General features: G+C 34.8%; 1 protein-coding gene across 1 annotated transcript in view; it reads left to right on the forward strand.

Moving 5' to 3' along the window:
- Nucleotides 1-489: 489 nt before the first annotated feature.
- The window catches only part of LOC134647451 (NADH dehydrogenase [ubiquinone] flavoprotein 2, mitochondrial-like), an 82,404-nt gene continuing 65,990 nt past the window's right edge, over nucleotides 490-16,903 (forward strand). Inside the window, exon 1 of the mRNA XM_063501799.1 lies at nucleotides 490-616. Coding sequence (XP_063357869.1) covers nucleotides 490-616 — 127 coding nt within the window. The remainder of the gene's footprint in view (nucleotides 617-16,903) is intronic.

The following is a 16,903-nucleotide window of genomic DNA, read 5'->3' on the forward strand; positions in this document are numbered from 1 at the left end:
CTTTTAAGTAAAAAAGACATTAAAAGACCACTAATTGGTTTATCCATTCAACCAGATATCGTCCAAGCGGTCGCCAAATGTTTTTATTTAACTGAATAATTACAATAATTACTTAAACCATCACGTGATCGGAAATATCATTTGATCACTATCACATCAACCTACACCACATATGTAATGCTTAGGTACCTAGGGTATGTCCCAAAGTTTGAAGAACTCTCTTAATATACTTGTGAAGAACAAAGACAAATACACGAAAGAAACCTTAAAATTTTACCTCATAAGTCACATTGCAATAGAATAAGTAGACAGTATGTTTTTCAAATGCATCAAAGAGGTAGGTAATCGTTTAACTATATTGAATGCAAAGTGACGTAAAACTATTACCTAACACGGTTTATTAAAGCGTAGAAGAAATCATAGACTATTAATTATATATAACAGTGGAACAAATTTGATAATTACCTACGCTCTCAAGAAGAGACCATAATGGCTGCCGTGACAGGAACACTTAAAATAGCCGTTCGGAGTAAAAACTCTACTGACTTTCCAGAAATAACGTCCGGGGAACGAACTAATGCTTTCTCTCACGGAGATACTGAAGAAATATCTCACGGTAAACCGTTTCCCACTTCAAAACTTAATATCAAGTGCAGTAGGAATCAATTCCGAATTCGATTTTATCTCGATTTGATTAAGTTTGAAATTGTAGAAGAGTAAGGTCGGATGGCGGTCTTTTGCTTCGTAAAAGTCAGTGGCGTTGAATTAACAGCTCCATATCGGCATATCGGTTCAATTTGTGCTTCAAATAAAGTTTACTTTGCATTTAATCAAGCTGTGTTTAATTTTATTGATACAATCGAATCGGTTTTAAATTTCGTGTTTGCTGTAAATTATAAAATTTATTGGTTATAGAACCAATAAATTTGATACCTAATACTTAATTGAGTAATTTATCTTGTGACTGTTTTAGGGGTTTTAGGATAGTGTCTGACGATTAACAAATAGAAAATTACATCTAAGTATATAATCGCCGTTCTTGCTAATAATGGTTAAGATTTTAGTCATAAGTCATAAGAAATTTTCTAACCTGTAAATCAATGGATGAATTAGGGAGTTTGAATTCGGTGGGTCCGTCTGTTAAATATATTTTTCTTCCTTTTGATAACCATACAAAACTGAAATTTAGAACAGGAAGAAGTTATTCCACAGCATAAACTAAGTACATAAAAAGTACGTAAATACAAATTATAGACACTACAGGTGCAATCTTAATTTAGAAGAGCTAACTGTTTTATTTTATTAAGATGTGTTGACATAATTATTATTCTGAAAACCACAACCAGGCGAGAAGATAGGTAAATACCTACTTGAATTTCATAGGAAAAAATCCAAGCCATAATAAATTTGCACAAAAACCTTAGGCTCTTTGTAAAATGTGTGTGAAACCCTTTTTTTACCGGGACGCAATAAGAGCATTGCCGGCAGGTAAGTCAATAATTGCCGTCTCATGATAGAATACCAATTACGAAGCAATCTTACGGGTTATTACTTTGATGACTTGCTACAAACCTTTAATAATGTATGTTTTAAACTGAGATACGTTTTATACGTATAAAAGTACCTAGTTTTAATATAGGTAGGTACTTATGTAAACATTGTACCGAACGCTCCGGCTACTATGTATACCTATACCTATTTATGACAAACTATCATGAAAAAAGATGTGTTCATATTTTTATTGTTTTTACCTATAGCAGAAGAAGCAATTTCCCAGGCGAATGTACAAAAACACTACATATTTAAGAATCCATAACGTCATAAAGGGTTCCATGTAATTTAGAAAATCAAAAGCACCCCAATCGCGTTTTTGGGTCCCCAAATAGTCATCTGTCAAGGTAACGACTAACGACAGGAACCCACCCGCTAGGTCACATCGTTAGCAACATTGAGGATAATAATAGGCTTACGTGTGACGATAATCATATGCATGTGTCCATGCAGTAACTAAACGCTAAGAGTTAATGGCTGTGTGAGTGAACCTCAGGTGTGGGGAAAAGCCTTAGCAAAGTTCAGTGCTCCTCCGCACATGTTTTACCAACGACATTGTAAATTGAACCTTAATTCTTGGAAAATAAGTTTATTTTTATGTTTTTCATTTACGACCGAATCCCGACTAATGTGTTTTATAGATATAAGACAATAGGCCCACCGTCGGCGATATACGTATTGGCAATAAAAGTGGATACTAAATACTGTTGTTATTACTGCCAATAGTGCCAATTAACCATAAAAAAATACATATGCTCACCTGTTAAGTATATTAAAGCCTTAAACTGCTTAATGGTAATCTCATAATGCCTCAATTACAAAAGTAATTTGAGCATTAGAAAAATGGGGGCGACATTTGGGCATGCTTACGTATTCAATTTTGTCAAGTGATTTCACGGCTGCGTGTCGCAACTGCATAACCTGCATGACCGAAACTGAATACAAATAAATTTTAGGATCAGTACCACAACTTATTTGGCGAGGGGTCTAGGTAGGAGGTAAGTATGAGTGGTTGTAGGTATCTCTGTTTGGCCCTATGGACCCTATGGTTGACTGGTAGAGAATTCCATTTGGCATTCAGTTGTTGTTATATTTTGTGCAATCAAGTTTAAATAAATATAAATGACACCGTGTACGTAAATTGTATAGGTATTTTTATTGTTTCTTACGTTTTTTTTAAGTTGAATGTCATCTCTAATGACACTAAGAACACTATTTAAAAATGTCAATGTATTCACCAAACGTGCGTGATAATCAGCTTTATTAATTTGACTTTCAAATTAGATAAGATGTTGTGTGTTTTAATAACCAACCTAACCTAACACTCCTTACACGTAGTAGCAATTACCTCCGAGGGAGTGCCGCGCATATTCATGTGTTGATTGTGACACTTAAATGAAGTCAAAGTACTGATTGTGCTAGTATTGTGACAGAATTCCTGTCGGTCGAATGTCATACGGCACGCCGAGCAATATGCCGTCGTCATTCGATGTTGCCACCTGTTCTACCGGTCCGTTATGACTAGGCTGACTTAACGCAATTTGGGAAATGACATTTGCTCAATGGACATTAATTCTAAAACCCAATATTCTGTGCGTGCGCAACTCGTTTATGACAGAATTTGCATGCACTCGATTTATAAGACGAAATTATGATTAGAATGTAGTATCTTCTAAATAGTATCATGTGAACTTAAATAAATGTCATATGCTAAGAAAAATATATATAGTAGTCTGTCTACTTGAATTAAAAACAAATTTAAATATTTTCTGTAAATTAATTTAATTTGTTCTAATACTTCAAATTTCTGATAGGTATTACTTACGTAGGTGCTAAAGACCTCACTGTATTTTTCGCAGCATCTCCTCTCTATCTCAACTCAATCAAATTTAGATGGCTTGCAAAAGCAAACCTGATGTCAGCAATGTTTTATAAAGCTTCTTCTTAATGACACCTCATTATGGTTAAAGCTCACTTACACTGCATTCGATCCTTCATAACATACATTAAGTTATGAGTGAGTGTCATGTCATGAGGTTATGGCCATCATTGCAAGTTTTATTTCTAATCTTTTGGAGGCTCGTTTCTACCCCTTTTATTAATCCGCAACATCCGCATCATATTTAAAGTACCTGGTCTATTTTATGCTACTTTTCTCCATATTAGTCAGAACAGTTTACTTTTTGGTATATTTATCCACTAAAATATTTAGTTACCTACCTTTTACGTTACCGACTACTCTACTAGTATCATAAATTTACATAAAAGGCTAACACAACAGAAATGGCGACCCAGATAAAACGGAAAAGCTTAGAAATCCCGGAATCAGCCAAGGCGGAAAAACGCAAATGCGGCAAACCGCTAATAGTTAAGGTTTTAAGTAACAAAAAAAGGTCGAACCTTTTTTTGCTTGATTAAAGCATGAAACTTGGCACAGTTGTTCCTTATATCAAAATAAGCCGATTAAGATCGGTAGCCCGAGGGACCCCCCGCTTAAGCCCGAGAGGGGGGGGGGGGTCAAGTAGCGCCCCGCCCGGCTTCATTCTAAAAATTCTAACAGGCCCCGTTTAGCTAATAGGTCATATTTGGTATCAATTTCGGATAAATAAATAACGTAGAATTCATTTCTGGTATAAAAAATTGCAATTTGTTGAAAAAAAAATTAAAAAAACACAAAAAATCTAATTTTTCAAGTGTAATTTTTGTTTTTTATTTATTGTCAAAATTAAACTGCTTGGTTTTTCTACATACAAAAAATATGACAATAAAGCCTATTTAATGCAGATTTTAAAAACATAACTTTTACTAACCTTTATGAAAAAGAAATTGCATTAAAAAAACATATATCGTCCCGCGCCGGTGAATATCTTGTTACCGACATAGGCATCGATATAGACAACATCCGAAGTACACACTCTGGAGACCGACGAAATGTGTTGTTTATTATTGTAGATCATATATTAAAGATAGAAAGGCGTACATAATATTTGATTAGAAAAAAAATGTGTCGTTCAGTGAAAAAAGGGACCTTGGAAAAATTTATCATAGAGCCTCTCTTTTGTATAGAAGCATAGTTAATTCCAACTACTCCATGGACTCCATGGTCCCTGTTCTCAATGAATAAGAAGTAAACTGTAAGTATTATTTAATCTACTTACTTATTACATTATAGAATAATTTGCCAGTAACTGGCCGCTTTAATAACTAGCCGCTCTAAACTAAAAATGAATTCTATTCACCTATAAACAGAATTCATTTTAGTATAAGGTTCCAAAAACTGGCCACCTTTCAATAACTGGCCACTGGCTAGCCTAAAATGATTTTTTGGTTTTGGGTGGCCAGTTACTAAAAGTGGCCAGTCACTGGCGAATTACCCTACCACACTTTAATTTTGCGTCTTGTGTCGTAATACAGTTCCTTCCCCAGACACATAAATGCGTACATTTCATCATTCATGTAGTTGCATCGCGTTTTTTATTCCGGTTTGCATTTACTTCTGGTCAGTTCCAACCATATTCTGACCAAAGCAGGTGTCAGACCAGTGTCGAACCCGTCGTCTGCTTCTTGCTTCCATTCCCAAGAAGTCTGACGGACTGAGCAAGTTTGACGACGAACTAACGTCTGAACTGAACCTAAACATCAACCCCTCGGTACACTGCGCGTAATAGGGCATTTATATGGCTCCCTTTTGTTAGAAGTAGGTATACATTATGGAATTTAATAATAAAATAACTTAGCAGTGACTTAATCTCATAGAACAGGTATACAACTCTTCATTTCAATATCCCGGTGTAACTTGCCTTCTTCAATATTGCACTTATTACCGATCATATAATAACATTTTAGTATTTTAGGGGAATGCTTTTAGCCACTGCTATTGCTCCATCTTGTAAGGGCTTGAATCCTTGTAGTGGTTTGGTTGAACTCTGAACAGATTCCATGCTTCGAATTCACTTTTTCTCCCCTTTCCACTGAATGCTCGAAACAGGGCTAAGACTTCCGCTCTTTTAGGGTAAATAAAAGATAGTTTACTTAGCTTATAGAATAGATAATTTTATTAGCTTAAAATATAATTCCCTGACCTGGATGCAATGGTGTGTCATGTGATATAATTGTGTTTTCCACTGTGTCAACGTGAGCCCACAATTCCTGTAGTTGGGGAAATATTCGTACGCATGAATCTAGTCTAGCTGCTATGACTACGTTCGTGTCTATACTGTGCGTATCAATACCTTGCAATGACTGTTTTACAGCATCTGCAACTAGGGCCATCATATTAAATGAATCGGACTTTTCATGGTTCTTGGACTATTCGGAATCTCACGAGGAACATTACTTGTGACATGTTTCTCTACACAATTTCGCGATGGCATAAATAAGGACTTTTAACTCTTCGAAGTTTTGTCAACACAGTGTCTCAAAATGATTTACCTAGTGGTAAAGAAATGAGTTTCACTAAAAGATCAGTGGTTATAAGTGAAGCTTACCGTCATGGTAAATTAAACTCTAATTTATTTCTATCGGGCCCTGAAAAACCAGGAGTCGTACTCGTATTCCAAGCATTCTCTCGATCGACCTTGTAATACTGTAAGCTCAATAAGACTTGTGATGTGGGTACTACGTGATATATATCATATATATTTGATACATACACTCAAAACATCCATAGGTAATTCAGGAACAAGTATTCACGATAAACAGACAAATAAATGCCTTCTAGAATTTGAACCCGGGTTCCCCATTTAATATAAGGTGTATAAAAGTGAGATCTAAGCATGGACCCTTTTTAGCCTGGCCGATACAAGGATTCAAGCTCCTACAGGATGGAGCAATAGCAGTAAATAAATAGCATTCGCCAAAACTTTATTATACCTTTATATGATGATAGGTGAAATAACCTTGTAAAGCAAAGTAAAGTGATACTTACAGATAAAGCCGTTGCTAAATAATTAAAAAATGCCCGAAATAATTCTTTACATGAATCGACTACTGAAATAGAAGCAGCCTTATCAGGATAGGATTATATGTTTGGGGTCAGACTTTAGTTCCTCTTTAAACTTGCTCCTAGTCCGTCTCCTTGGGAATGAAAGCAAGGAGCAGACGACTGTTTCCAAACTGTTCTGACTACCCTGCTGTGGCCAGAATATGGTTGAAACTGACATATATACGTGAATGACGAAATGTACCCATTCATGTGTCGGGGGAAGGAACTGTATTAATACACAAGACGCAAAATTTAAGTGTGGTATAATGTAATAAGCAAGTATATTAAAGAATACTTACAGTTTACTTCTTATTAATTGAGAACAGGGACCATGGAGTCCATGGAGTGGTTGGCATTAACTAACTACGAGTATGCTTCTATACAAACACGAGGCTGGCTGTGATAATTTTTTTAAGGTCCCTTTTTCACTGAACGACACATTAAAAAAAATTGTACGCTTTTCTATCTTTATAATAGAATCTACAACAATAAACAATACATTTAATCGGTCTCCAGAGTGTGCACTTCGGATGTTGTTTATATCAATGCCGATGTCGGTAAAAAGATATTCACCGGCGCGAGACGATATAAGTTTTTTTTATGCAATTTCCTTTTAATAAAGGTTAGTAAAAGTTATGTTTTTAAAATCTGCATTAAATAGGCTTTATTGTCATATTTTTTGTATGTAGAAAAACTAAGCAGTTTAATTTTGACAATAAATAAAAAACAAAAATTACACTTAAAAAATTAGATATTTTGTGTTTTTTTAATTTTTTTTTCAACAAATTGCAATTTTTTATACCAGAAATGAATTCTACGTTATTTATTTATCCGAAATTGATACCAAATATGACCTATTAGCTAAACGGGGCCTGTTAGAATTTTTAGAATGAAGCCGGGCGGGGCGCTACTTGACCCCCCCCCCTCTCGGGCTTAAGCGGGGGGTCCCTCGGGCTACCGATCTTAATCGGCTTATTTTGATATAAGGAACAACTGTGCCAAGTTTCATGCTTTAATCAAGCAAAAAAAGGTCATTTCACTTAACACCCTCACTATAATAGTCCGCGTATAGACAGAGAAACACGAATCGTCTGCGTATGGGCAATCTTGGCAGCTAAATTTAATGCTTCGTAAGAAACGCTTAATGTAACATTCTGCGTTGGTATAATTTGGTAAAATTTATGACGGTAAGGCCGTATAAATAAATTAAAAAATTGTAAGTTTTATAAGTAAATAAAAAAATTGGTTATGTCCATACAAAAGTTCCATACTGTGTTATGAAATTTTATAAAGAGGTAAATTGAAACGATAGCAGCAGATGCAGCAGTAGCACAATGACAGTAGTTCCTGATAAAGTGATAGTGATCACTGATCAGATGGCATAACTATGAGAGAGGTCTCTGACCTATATACATATAGACAGACATGTCTGGGAATGTATTAGAATAATACTAGGCCCATGGTGTATGGATGAAGTATAACATCTTTCTTTTTTCAGCACACGTTCTGGTGGGTAGGATTTATACTCGGAAATATGTGTTATCTTCTTGTCTTGAAGTGTCTGACAAAAAGATAGTAATAACCCCTTTTCATGAAAAGCAAATTCATTAACATAATCACACATTTTTAATCAGCTGTGAAAATTAATGGACAAACAAGATTCTCACATGACGTGTAATTATTTCAGTCACATCCGTTTGGCCGGTTCTCTGCGGCACACATTGCAACCCGGTCAGCTAATGGTTCTCAATGGAATTAGATCGTTAATTATATATTTAGGGCGCTGACTTCAGGTGCGTAAACTATACACCGTACGCTAACTATATAAGTATCTACCTAATAAATAAAGAGATGAAGATAAGAGATTTATTACATGTTTTATAGCTATGTAGCCTATTACTTATTAGGGTAATATTATTTACGAAAAATATAATTTAATAAATATTATAATTTCGAAAAATATCCAATAAATGTAGAATAATTTATTTTAAAGTTATTTCAGACTATGTTTTTTTTTTACTGACTGAGTCTATTTTAGCCTTCTATTTTATGATCTAGCTTTTTTAACTGAACATTGGTAGTATGGATATTTTAACTTTACTACGTTTTTAGATTTGACATTGAGCCACCTAAAAACAGTCACGCTGGCAATTTCCGTACGACAACGCACTGCATCCCGGCCAACGAATGGTCGGTCCCAATACAATTAGACCATTATTTATATCTCCCTGGGCTCCCGCGTTCTGCGGAAGAGACGGAAGATTGCTGTTGTTACATTTACACCCAAATATTGCACTTTATGCAAACAAAGTACGCATTGACATTTTTTCTAGCATAGTGGATCCTACACTGACTCATAATTTATGAGGAACAATCTTTTATTTCCACATACGCGCTTATTTAAGTTTGTCATTGTGGTGCGGAATGGAATGGCAAAATTAAACTTAAGTAGGTTACTGATTAGGTGTATAACAACATTGATCACAACTTATAATTACATGTACCTATACATTTAATGAATGAACCTACCCAATATTGAGTCACCATTTATTATTCATACAAGAATGTCCTTGCAAGGCAGGCGGGACTTATATCAGTTCCAACTTTCAAGTTCTCTGGCATGCCAGTTCTTACTTTCCCATCCTCGTATCTGAAGCTCGATGGTGTAATTCAAAAAGTAACCTTACAATGTAAGGCTTACTGTTCAAATTAACTTGAAACAAATGTATGAGAAGATAGTAGGCAGTCAATGTGGTAATCAGAGAGTTTCACTCTCGCGGTGGCGAATTATCAGCATTATAACCCGTATGCTGAACTATTTATATAAGTAAAGTAGGAATGTAGAATATTTTAGCTACGACTATGGGTATAAATTGATGTTACGATAGAATAAGACAGACCCAAAGGATAAATAATATAGATACCTGTATTTGAAAGCATCTGCATTAATCCAATCTGCTAGATGAGCTCTCGCGATGGTGAGTGCATCTTTTATATGCGTGATACCATAAGATGTAATAAGTAATATTGAATAATAGAGGTAGTCCATTGATGAAGTCACCAACCATGTTAAAAATTGATAGTTTTAATGGCTTCAAAAGAACTCATAGTATTATCTACCAACAAATCCGTCACCGTTAAATTCCTGGTTTAACCCTGATTCGCCGATACTGAGATACCAATTCTATTTTAATCTAGTTAATTATTAAAATTAATATTTTTTTTGCTATCCACCACTATTCGAACTTTTAGATCTTATATGTTAGCGTAAATGTTTAATGCATTTCGTGATTGCAAAAATCTTAATAAGATGCTTATATAAGAATAGTGTTCATTCGACTGTAATGTTCACTGTTCAGTTCTAAGCAATATTGCGCACCTGAGCACTCTAGAAGCTTACCTTAATGACAGCAATTAGTCCAGGTTCTTGCACCCATTTTACCACACGATGTTAGGTAATTAACAACAAATTGCAGTTTTGCTCCTACGATTAGATCCATTATGTACTGTTCAGTTGTTTGTGCCCTAGGGCATTTACCCTGTGGTATCTGTGGAGACATTATTCATTATTTCCTTGATAGGTCTGTCGGAATATCAGGAGCATACAAACATGTCAGTTATAAATTAAACTGTCATTGGAATATAGATAGTCGATAATGTAAATATTTGCCCGGTTCGTAGATATTTATGTAAGTATGTCTGGTAGCTTAGGAGGCAGGCATACTAGTAGACTAGTAGCTAATGTTATTTACTGTTTAAGTTGAAGATAATTTCCTTGCTTGATTGCTTATCTATGTGGCCCCGTGTACTTGTAAATGTCGTGGTGGTTGTAGTGTAGATGTTTATTACTGATCAATAAACTACATATGTATAATGTAAAATAGTATGTCTAACCTAACTGTCCACATGCGGGATAATATCTAGAAATTCTAAATAGTTACTAAGGGCTGGATTCCATAATGGTTAACTTTCTCCAAACTGGTGGGGAGCATGCATTCACCTAGACACTAGGTGATATTCGGCAGCTAACTGACTCTGATATTTCCTTTATGATAAAATGAGTGATAGAACAAACGTCACTCATTTTATCAGGGAAATTGACAGCGACAGTGCCCGCCCGTCGTCGAGTGCCATCGTCAGTAATGCCGCAACAGTAATACTACTGCAGTAGTCACTAGGATTCTCCCCTAGGATAGTGAACTAAATAAATACCAAGGTGTTACTAGAAACAGTATTCACCAAAATATAAAACACTATCCTGTTTTCTTCGATAGTTGTATGATGAAAGTAAACTTAAAACTATCCAAACCTTTATTTCTACCTATTTCTACTAACCCAAACCTGATAAGCTGAAGCTTATTAAAAATGCCAGCCATTTTTAAAATACCTGAATGTTATAATTAATGCAAAAGCTTGTTTCAGATACCTTCTTATAACTACCAATATTATTTAAGTAATTCTGATAAGATAGTACACTAATATGTATTTGTATGTATCGAACCATAGGAAATATCCCGTTCATTTCTATTAACATCGACTCGAGATGACGGCAGAACCGGATTTGTTATCTCAAGTAAAGGCAATCGGACCGAAGACAGAATTTTAATGACCGGCGAGAGCCGATCGCCCTGAGACTGAGACGGTAATTAATTCATCCTACAGGCTCGGGAGCATTGGAAAAACCTGTGAAAATTGAATTATCTTATAGCTCCCTCTTTTTTTACCGAATCTCGGTTGCACCTTAGATACAAAAGATCAGATGCTGGGCTCCTGACTCCGCACACATTACATTACAAAACAACATAACACATTACATTACAAATTGATTTCCATTTGTATTCAAATGAGAACCAAATGGCTCTCTTGGCAAGTGACGATAGGATAATGTCAAAACGAGATCAATTCTTAATGTTCGATTGTGGCTTAGAAGCGGTTGCACCTAATTTAGTCAGGTCAGCACAGTTCATAATGTATGAGAGCTCTACATGAATTCTCACACTAGAGATTTTTTGAGATGTGATAACCTATGTTGCAAATACTATATTTAAAAAAAAATCTCCACAAAATATGTCACATGGTTTTAATAAATCCAAACTATTATTAAAATAGAAAAAATATATCAAAACATGAATCCGACACTCGAGATTTTTTAATATGCAGTTCTCAAACATATACTCATTATGTATTTATATTTTCTCCCAGCCTGACACCAAAACCAGCTCCCAATAATTTTCTTTATTAAAAATATTTTTTTATATAAAAATAACAACTATGTGTACATAACAATTACATGTTAATTAAGCTCTGTATATTTACTATATCCTACAAAAAAATCTCTCACGTAAATTAATCCATTTAATTACTATTAACCATTTTTGTTTTGAAAATGTTTTCGTTGCTTCGAGAAAATGGACAGTGGGTTTGTTTTTCACTTTCTCAAATCTCTTTCTCATGTTAGTGTAACAACAAAAAATCTCCCACGTATATGTAATATTGTATGGAATAAAACCATTATTAAATCCAAGCAATCATCCAAGCTATTTAAATTACCCTAAATGGCGGGTACTGATTCACTGTAGAGAACGTTTTATCGACTTCCATATCTCCGTCTCACTTCAATGTTCGCGGCAGACGATTGTTCCGCTTCAACAGCCGAGAGTTCGCGATCCGGTCGACCGTTAATTCTCCCATGACTATCTTACCCAGTTTCATCGGTATGCGTTGCGCGCTTACTTAACACACCTCAGGCCAAGCTCCTATAAAACGCGCAATGCATGCATGCATTGCGGTATCTCCTATACGTCACATATGTCAGCTATGAGCCTATGACATGGCTATGACAGACTGTGGCAGTTAGTTCCAAACAAGTATACAGACTTGTCTACCCACCATAAAGTTTAGCGTAAAGAGAATATATCACTCCTTAGTGAAAAACCATACGGTTTGTGCGAAGTTGAGCGTTATGTCAATGCTAATAAAGATGATGGTTTGACTTACGGAAATGAATAATATAATAACATTTTATTTTATATTTCCAATTCCCGTTTCATTTACACCCAATATTAAATCTTTTTCCGTAATAAAATGCGTATATAATTACTGTCATCATCTGTATTTATTTTATTTCTTTAACCCCCGTTATTCATAAACGCGCTACAAACCTCAATTAGCTAATAATAGTAATAATCGTTTGTCCTTATCTGTCACTTTAACTTATGTATTTGTAAGTAAGGGATAAACATAACTAAATCAGGCCCGTAAAGTTTATGAATAAAGTGGTTAATCTTTATTGCACAAAAGAAACACCTTATAGTACAAGAGGCGGACTTAATGCCATAAGGCATTCTCTACCAGTTAACGATGGCTTGTCCTCCGGCCCATTTGATCGATGACCTCCTTTGATTATTTATTTTTAATGGACGCCAAAATCCAGACAGGAACTTCGATTTTGACATTTACCACAGTAATGCAGTCGGTAGCAATGTCGCGCTTCAAAATTGCTGCAGTCGACTGCATTGCTGTAGAAAACGTGAAAAAGGTCATTCAAAGGGTAATAGGGTTATATACACCGCGGGATTTAATAACCCGAAAGATTTAAACCAACGATTTTAGAACCTAATTAGAGTATATAAAGTTATATAACACATAGTCCAAAAACCCTTAATTTAAGAGATATTAATTATTTAAAACAAATCACAAGTAAAAAAATCTCAATTCTAACACACCCTTATGCGTGACGTAGCCACCAACTAATTTTACACGCAGACGCACTAACTACATGGTTATTAGCCAGTTTCACTTAATTAAGTTTGATATCCTACAAAAAGGTTTCACTACCGAAATTTTGTTCTGTTCTCAATCATGAGAGTACAAACTATTTACCTTTACGATAACTGGCTGATAGTTTGACGAAAATGACGAAATTGATGTCAATAAAATGACATATTTCATGTCACACAAGATATGCGCAAGATAACATCTTTAAATTTGATTGACTGTAATAAATAAAATTCATTTAGCGGATATTCACTTTGTGTACGGATTTGGAAACCCGAAGAACTATGTGCTTCCGGCACGACGGACCCACTTCAGCCTAGAAGTTCGTAAATTGGCTAGACGAACAATACCCTGAGAGGTGGATTGGCCGTGGAAGCAACGTCCTAACCTGGCCCGCCCGGTCACCCGACTTAACGCCATTGGTTTTTTTCTATGGGGAACTCTGAAAGATAAGGAAGGAATACTCAACACCAGTGAACTCTGGAGAAGAATTATTAATAAAAATTCGAACGGCTTCCGAAGAAATAAAGAACACTTTTGTAAACTTAATAATGAAATCCGTTTAAAATTAAATCTTTGTGCTGAAAACGGTGGTACACACTTCGAAAACCTAATTCATTAAATTAATAAAAAAGCGTAATTGTTTAACATAGTTGTTTATTTTACTTTACTCGGTATAAATCAACACATCGAGAATTTAAAATACGTACTGATAAGCATGATCGATATTTTAACAAAAAGTCATTCAAGTAATCATCCCTTTCCAGCTGTAGTATGAGTTAAAACAATAAGAGGCATGATTTCTTTCGGATATAATCATGGTTAATGGCTTTGGTTACCTCACTCAAAGGAAAAGATTTTATCGCAAAGTTTCAACAATAATAACTGCACTGTACCTACTGTTGTAGTAATTAATAAAGTTTTGATACAATTTGTGGTATTTTGAGGTGCCAATCAATTGAAATAATTTCAACGTAAACATGATCCTAGACATAACTTGACAATTCTTGCCATGGAACACATGTCACTGCATTCTCCGTGCATCGTATGATATCGGAGTGATTCATGAAATGTCATGCTCGCTCTCTGTTTCTCTACTTGAGATTAATTAAACTCGCTCACTCTCTGAATAAAGGTTTGTTCACAAAGAAGCGGTAAATTAATATGATTTAATTTGTACTGAAATAGTAGTTTAATTAAAATATATAATTGGACCCATGTTGATATAACATTATTTACTCGTACTGTCGCCAAAAATACGTGGTTTAAATCTTTCGGGTTATTAAATCCCGCGGTGTATAAAATGAAATGATGCATTAATAAAACTTTAGTTAATTAACAATATTATATTAAATCATTAACAACTTTGACAGCACGATCTCTTCGCAGGTAGGTGCTCTACAAGGAGTTTATATTATAACATTATTTCCAAGAAATAATCTCTCATTGTTACGAAAATGTTGGTAGGGTGGCTTTAGGTTACTTTTCGTTCATATCGTCTTGGATATGGGTGAACATGGTGTTAATACACTCAGTATCAATCAACCTGTAAAGATATTGTAGCCTGGCCTTTTCTCGAAAAGTCTTCTAGAAAAATTTACGCTCATGTCGTCTCGGATATGAGTATATTTGGTATCAGTGCATTCAGTATAATATCCTGAACACAAATATATGAGATGACAAGCGCGAAAGTGGTGAGGGTAGTTGCTATGACGCAAAGTTTTTACCATTTTTCTTTTAAACATACCATGTGGGGTACCAAATGAAAGGGACTTGTGAGTAGATCACAAATATATAACACACTGTAACACTTTTACTACTTAATCCAACAAATTATTAGAAACCGTTCAAAAATTTCACAATGAGTTGAATTCCAACTGCTCTAAATTGACTAAGATAACTTGATCCCAAGTTTCCTTGCAATTATACGTAATCGAGGGCCAGGCTCATACTAGTTCTCATGTCGCGATGCGCTAACGCTAACAAAAACTAAGCGTTACGAATTGCTGACATTTGCTTCTTTTAGTTTCACTCTACTCAAGCATCGGATGACAGGATCGTTGAAAAGGGACAAACATATCCTTTGACGTTACGTTACTCTTCTCGTGAATTGTCAAATTTTAAAATTCGAAATTAGCTTTGGAATTTGTCCGGGTGGCTATTCGAAGTATAACTTGGTGGACGGTACTTACTAACCAAATAAGCTTGAGATCCAGTATCATAGATAGTTGTAAGACTTCAAGGGTCTATTTATATCTGACTGTGCATCCTGTATTCTAAACGTTTTGTGAATAGATATAAAAATTGACACCTATCATTTTTCACATAAACACAGACACTTTATGCATTGAATTATTAAACCTTAACGCAATGCCATAAGTCATAAGGTATATTTTCCTAATATACCTTGATGCTAATTCGAACTTTGTTATAAAAGATGTCATTTTATATCATTCGCGCGTGCATTTCACTCGTACTAGATGAAATATGTATTGGTGCGAGCGAGACGGTTGGGCGAATGATAACAAAATGATATCTTTTTGACATCTTAAACAAAGTTTGACTTGGCCTCTGTGGAAGCCTGGAAATACAGCATACTTCATTGACTTTTTATGCTGGAAATTGATTTAATAATTGCGAGAAAAATAAGTATGTTATTCTTCAATAACTTGTACAGTTACTGTCAAAAAACTAGAAGTGTCCATTAATTGTGTAGAACATTATTTGCTGTTTGTTTCCAATATCATGCTGCTATTCTGCGAATATAGCAGTTCCTCAGGCAGATAAATTAAACATGATCGAAACAAATACTATTAACCACAATAGTAAACTTTTCTCTCAGTGTGGGATATTCTCGGTCATGAAAAACTTACAAAGTTATTGTTTTTTTCATTAAATCTATAATTAATATTATTGTCGGGAGAAATTCTGACCGTGTAGTCGTGTAAGCTTCATAGCCCATTCTTCAAAAAATCTCTAGTGTGAAATTACTGTTTAGGTAGTATAAAATATAAAATAAAAAAAATGTTATTTCTCAAAAACGGGAACAGATATCAAGTTGTTAATTCGCAGCCGGGTAGTCAATATGATATATAATTCACCCGTGTAGAAACATTTGACTGTGCAATTAATGTAACTTTAACTTTATATTGACTCCACTAATTGTAATATATGGCGTAAGGATTAGATTTTAAGAAAGTGTCTTTCTCTTTATTATTTATTATTTACCTACTCATATCAAATTATCCTGAGTATCCGATTATCATAATATATTTATATTATTTATTATTATATTATTATAATATGTATCTTGTTACTCGTATAACTAGAATTACATGTATTAAATAATAACTACCTAGGGCCCTTTTGTTATGAAAAATGTCTACTTCCCTCATCTAGGGTTCCGTAACCAGAGCGTGAGAACTTGAGGGAAAGTATACGCTGCATACTTACTGTTCGTATGTCCATCCGTGCGTCTGTCAGTGGGCATCTTTTGAACAAGAAAAGTCAATAAACCATCAAGTTTTCACAGAATAAAAAAAATGTAATGGCACGGAACCCTCCAAAAGTGTACAAATCGCACTTGACCGG

This window comes from Cydia amplana, chromosome 4 (assembly GCF_948474715.1).
Source record: "Cydia amplana chromosome 4, ilCydAmpl1.1, whole genome shotgun sequence".
NCBI lineage: Eukaryota > Metazoa > Arthropoda > Insecta > Lepidoptera > Tortricidae > Cydia > Cydia amplana.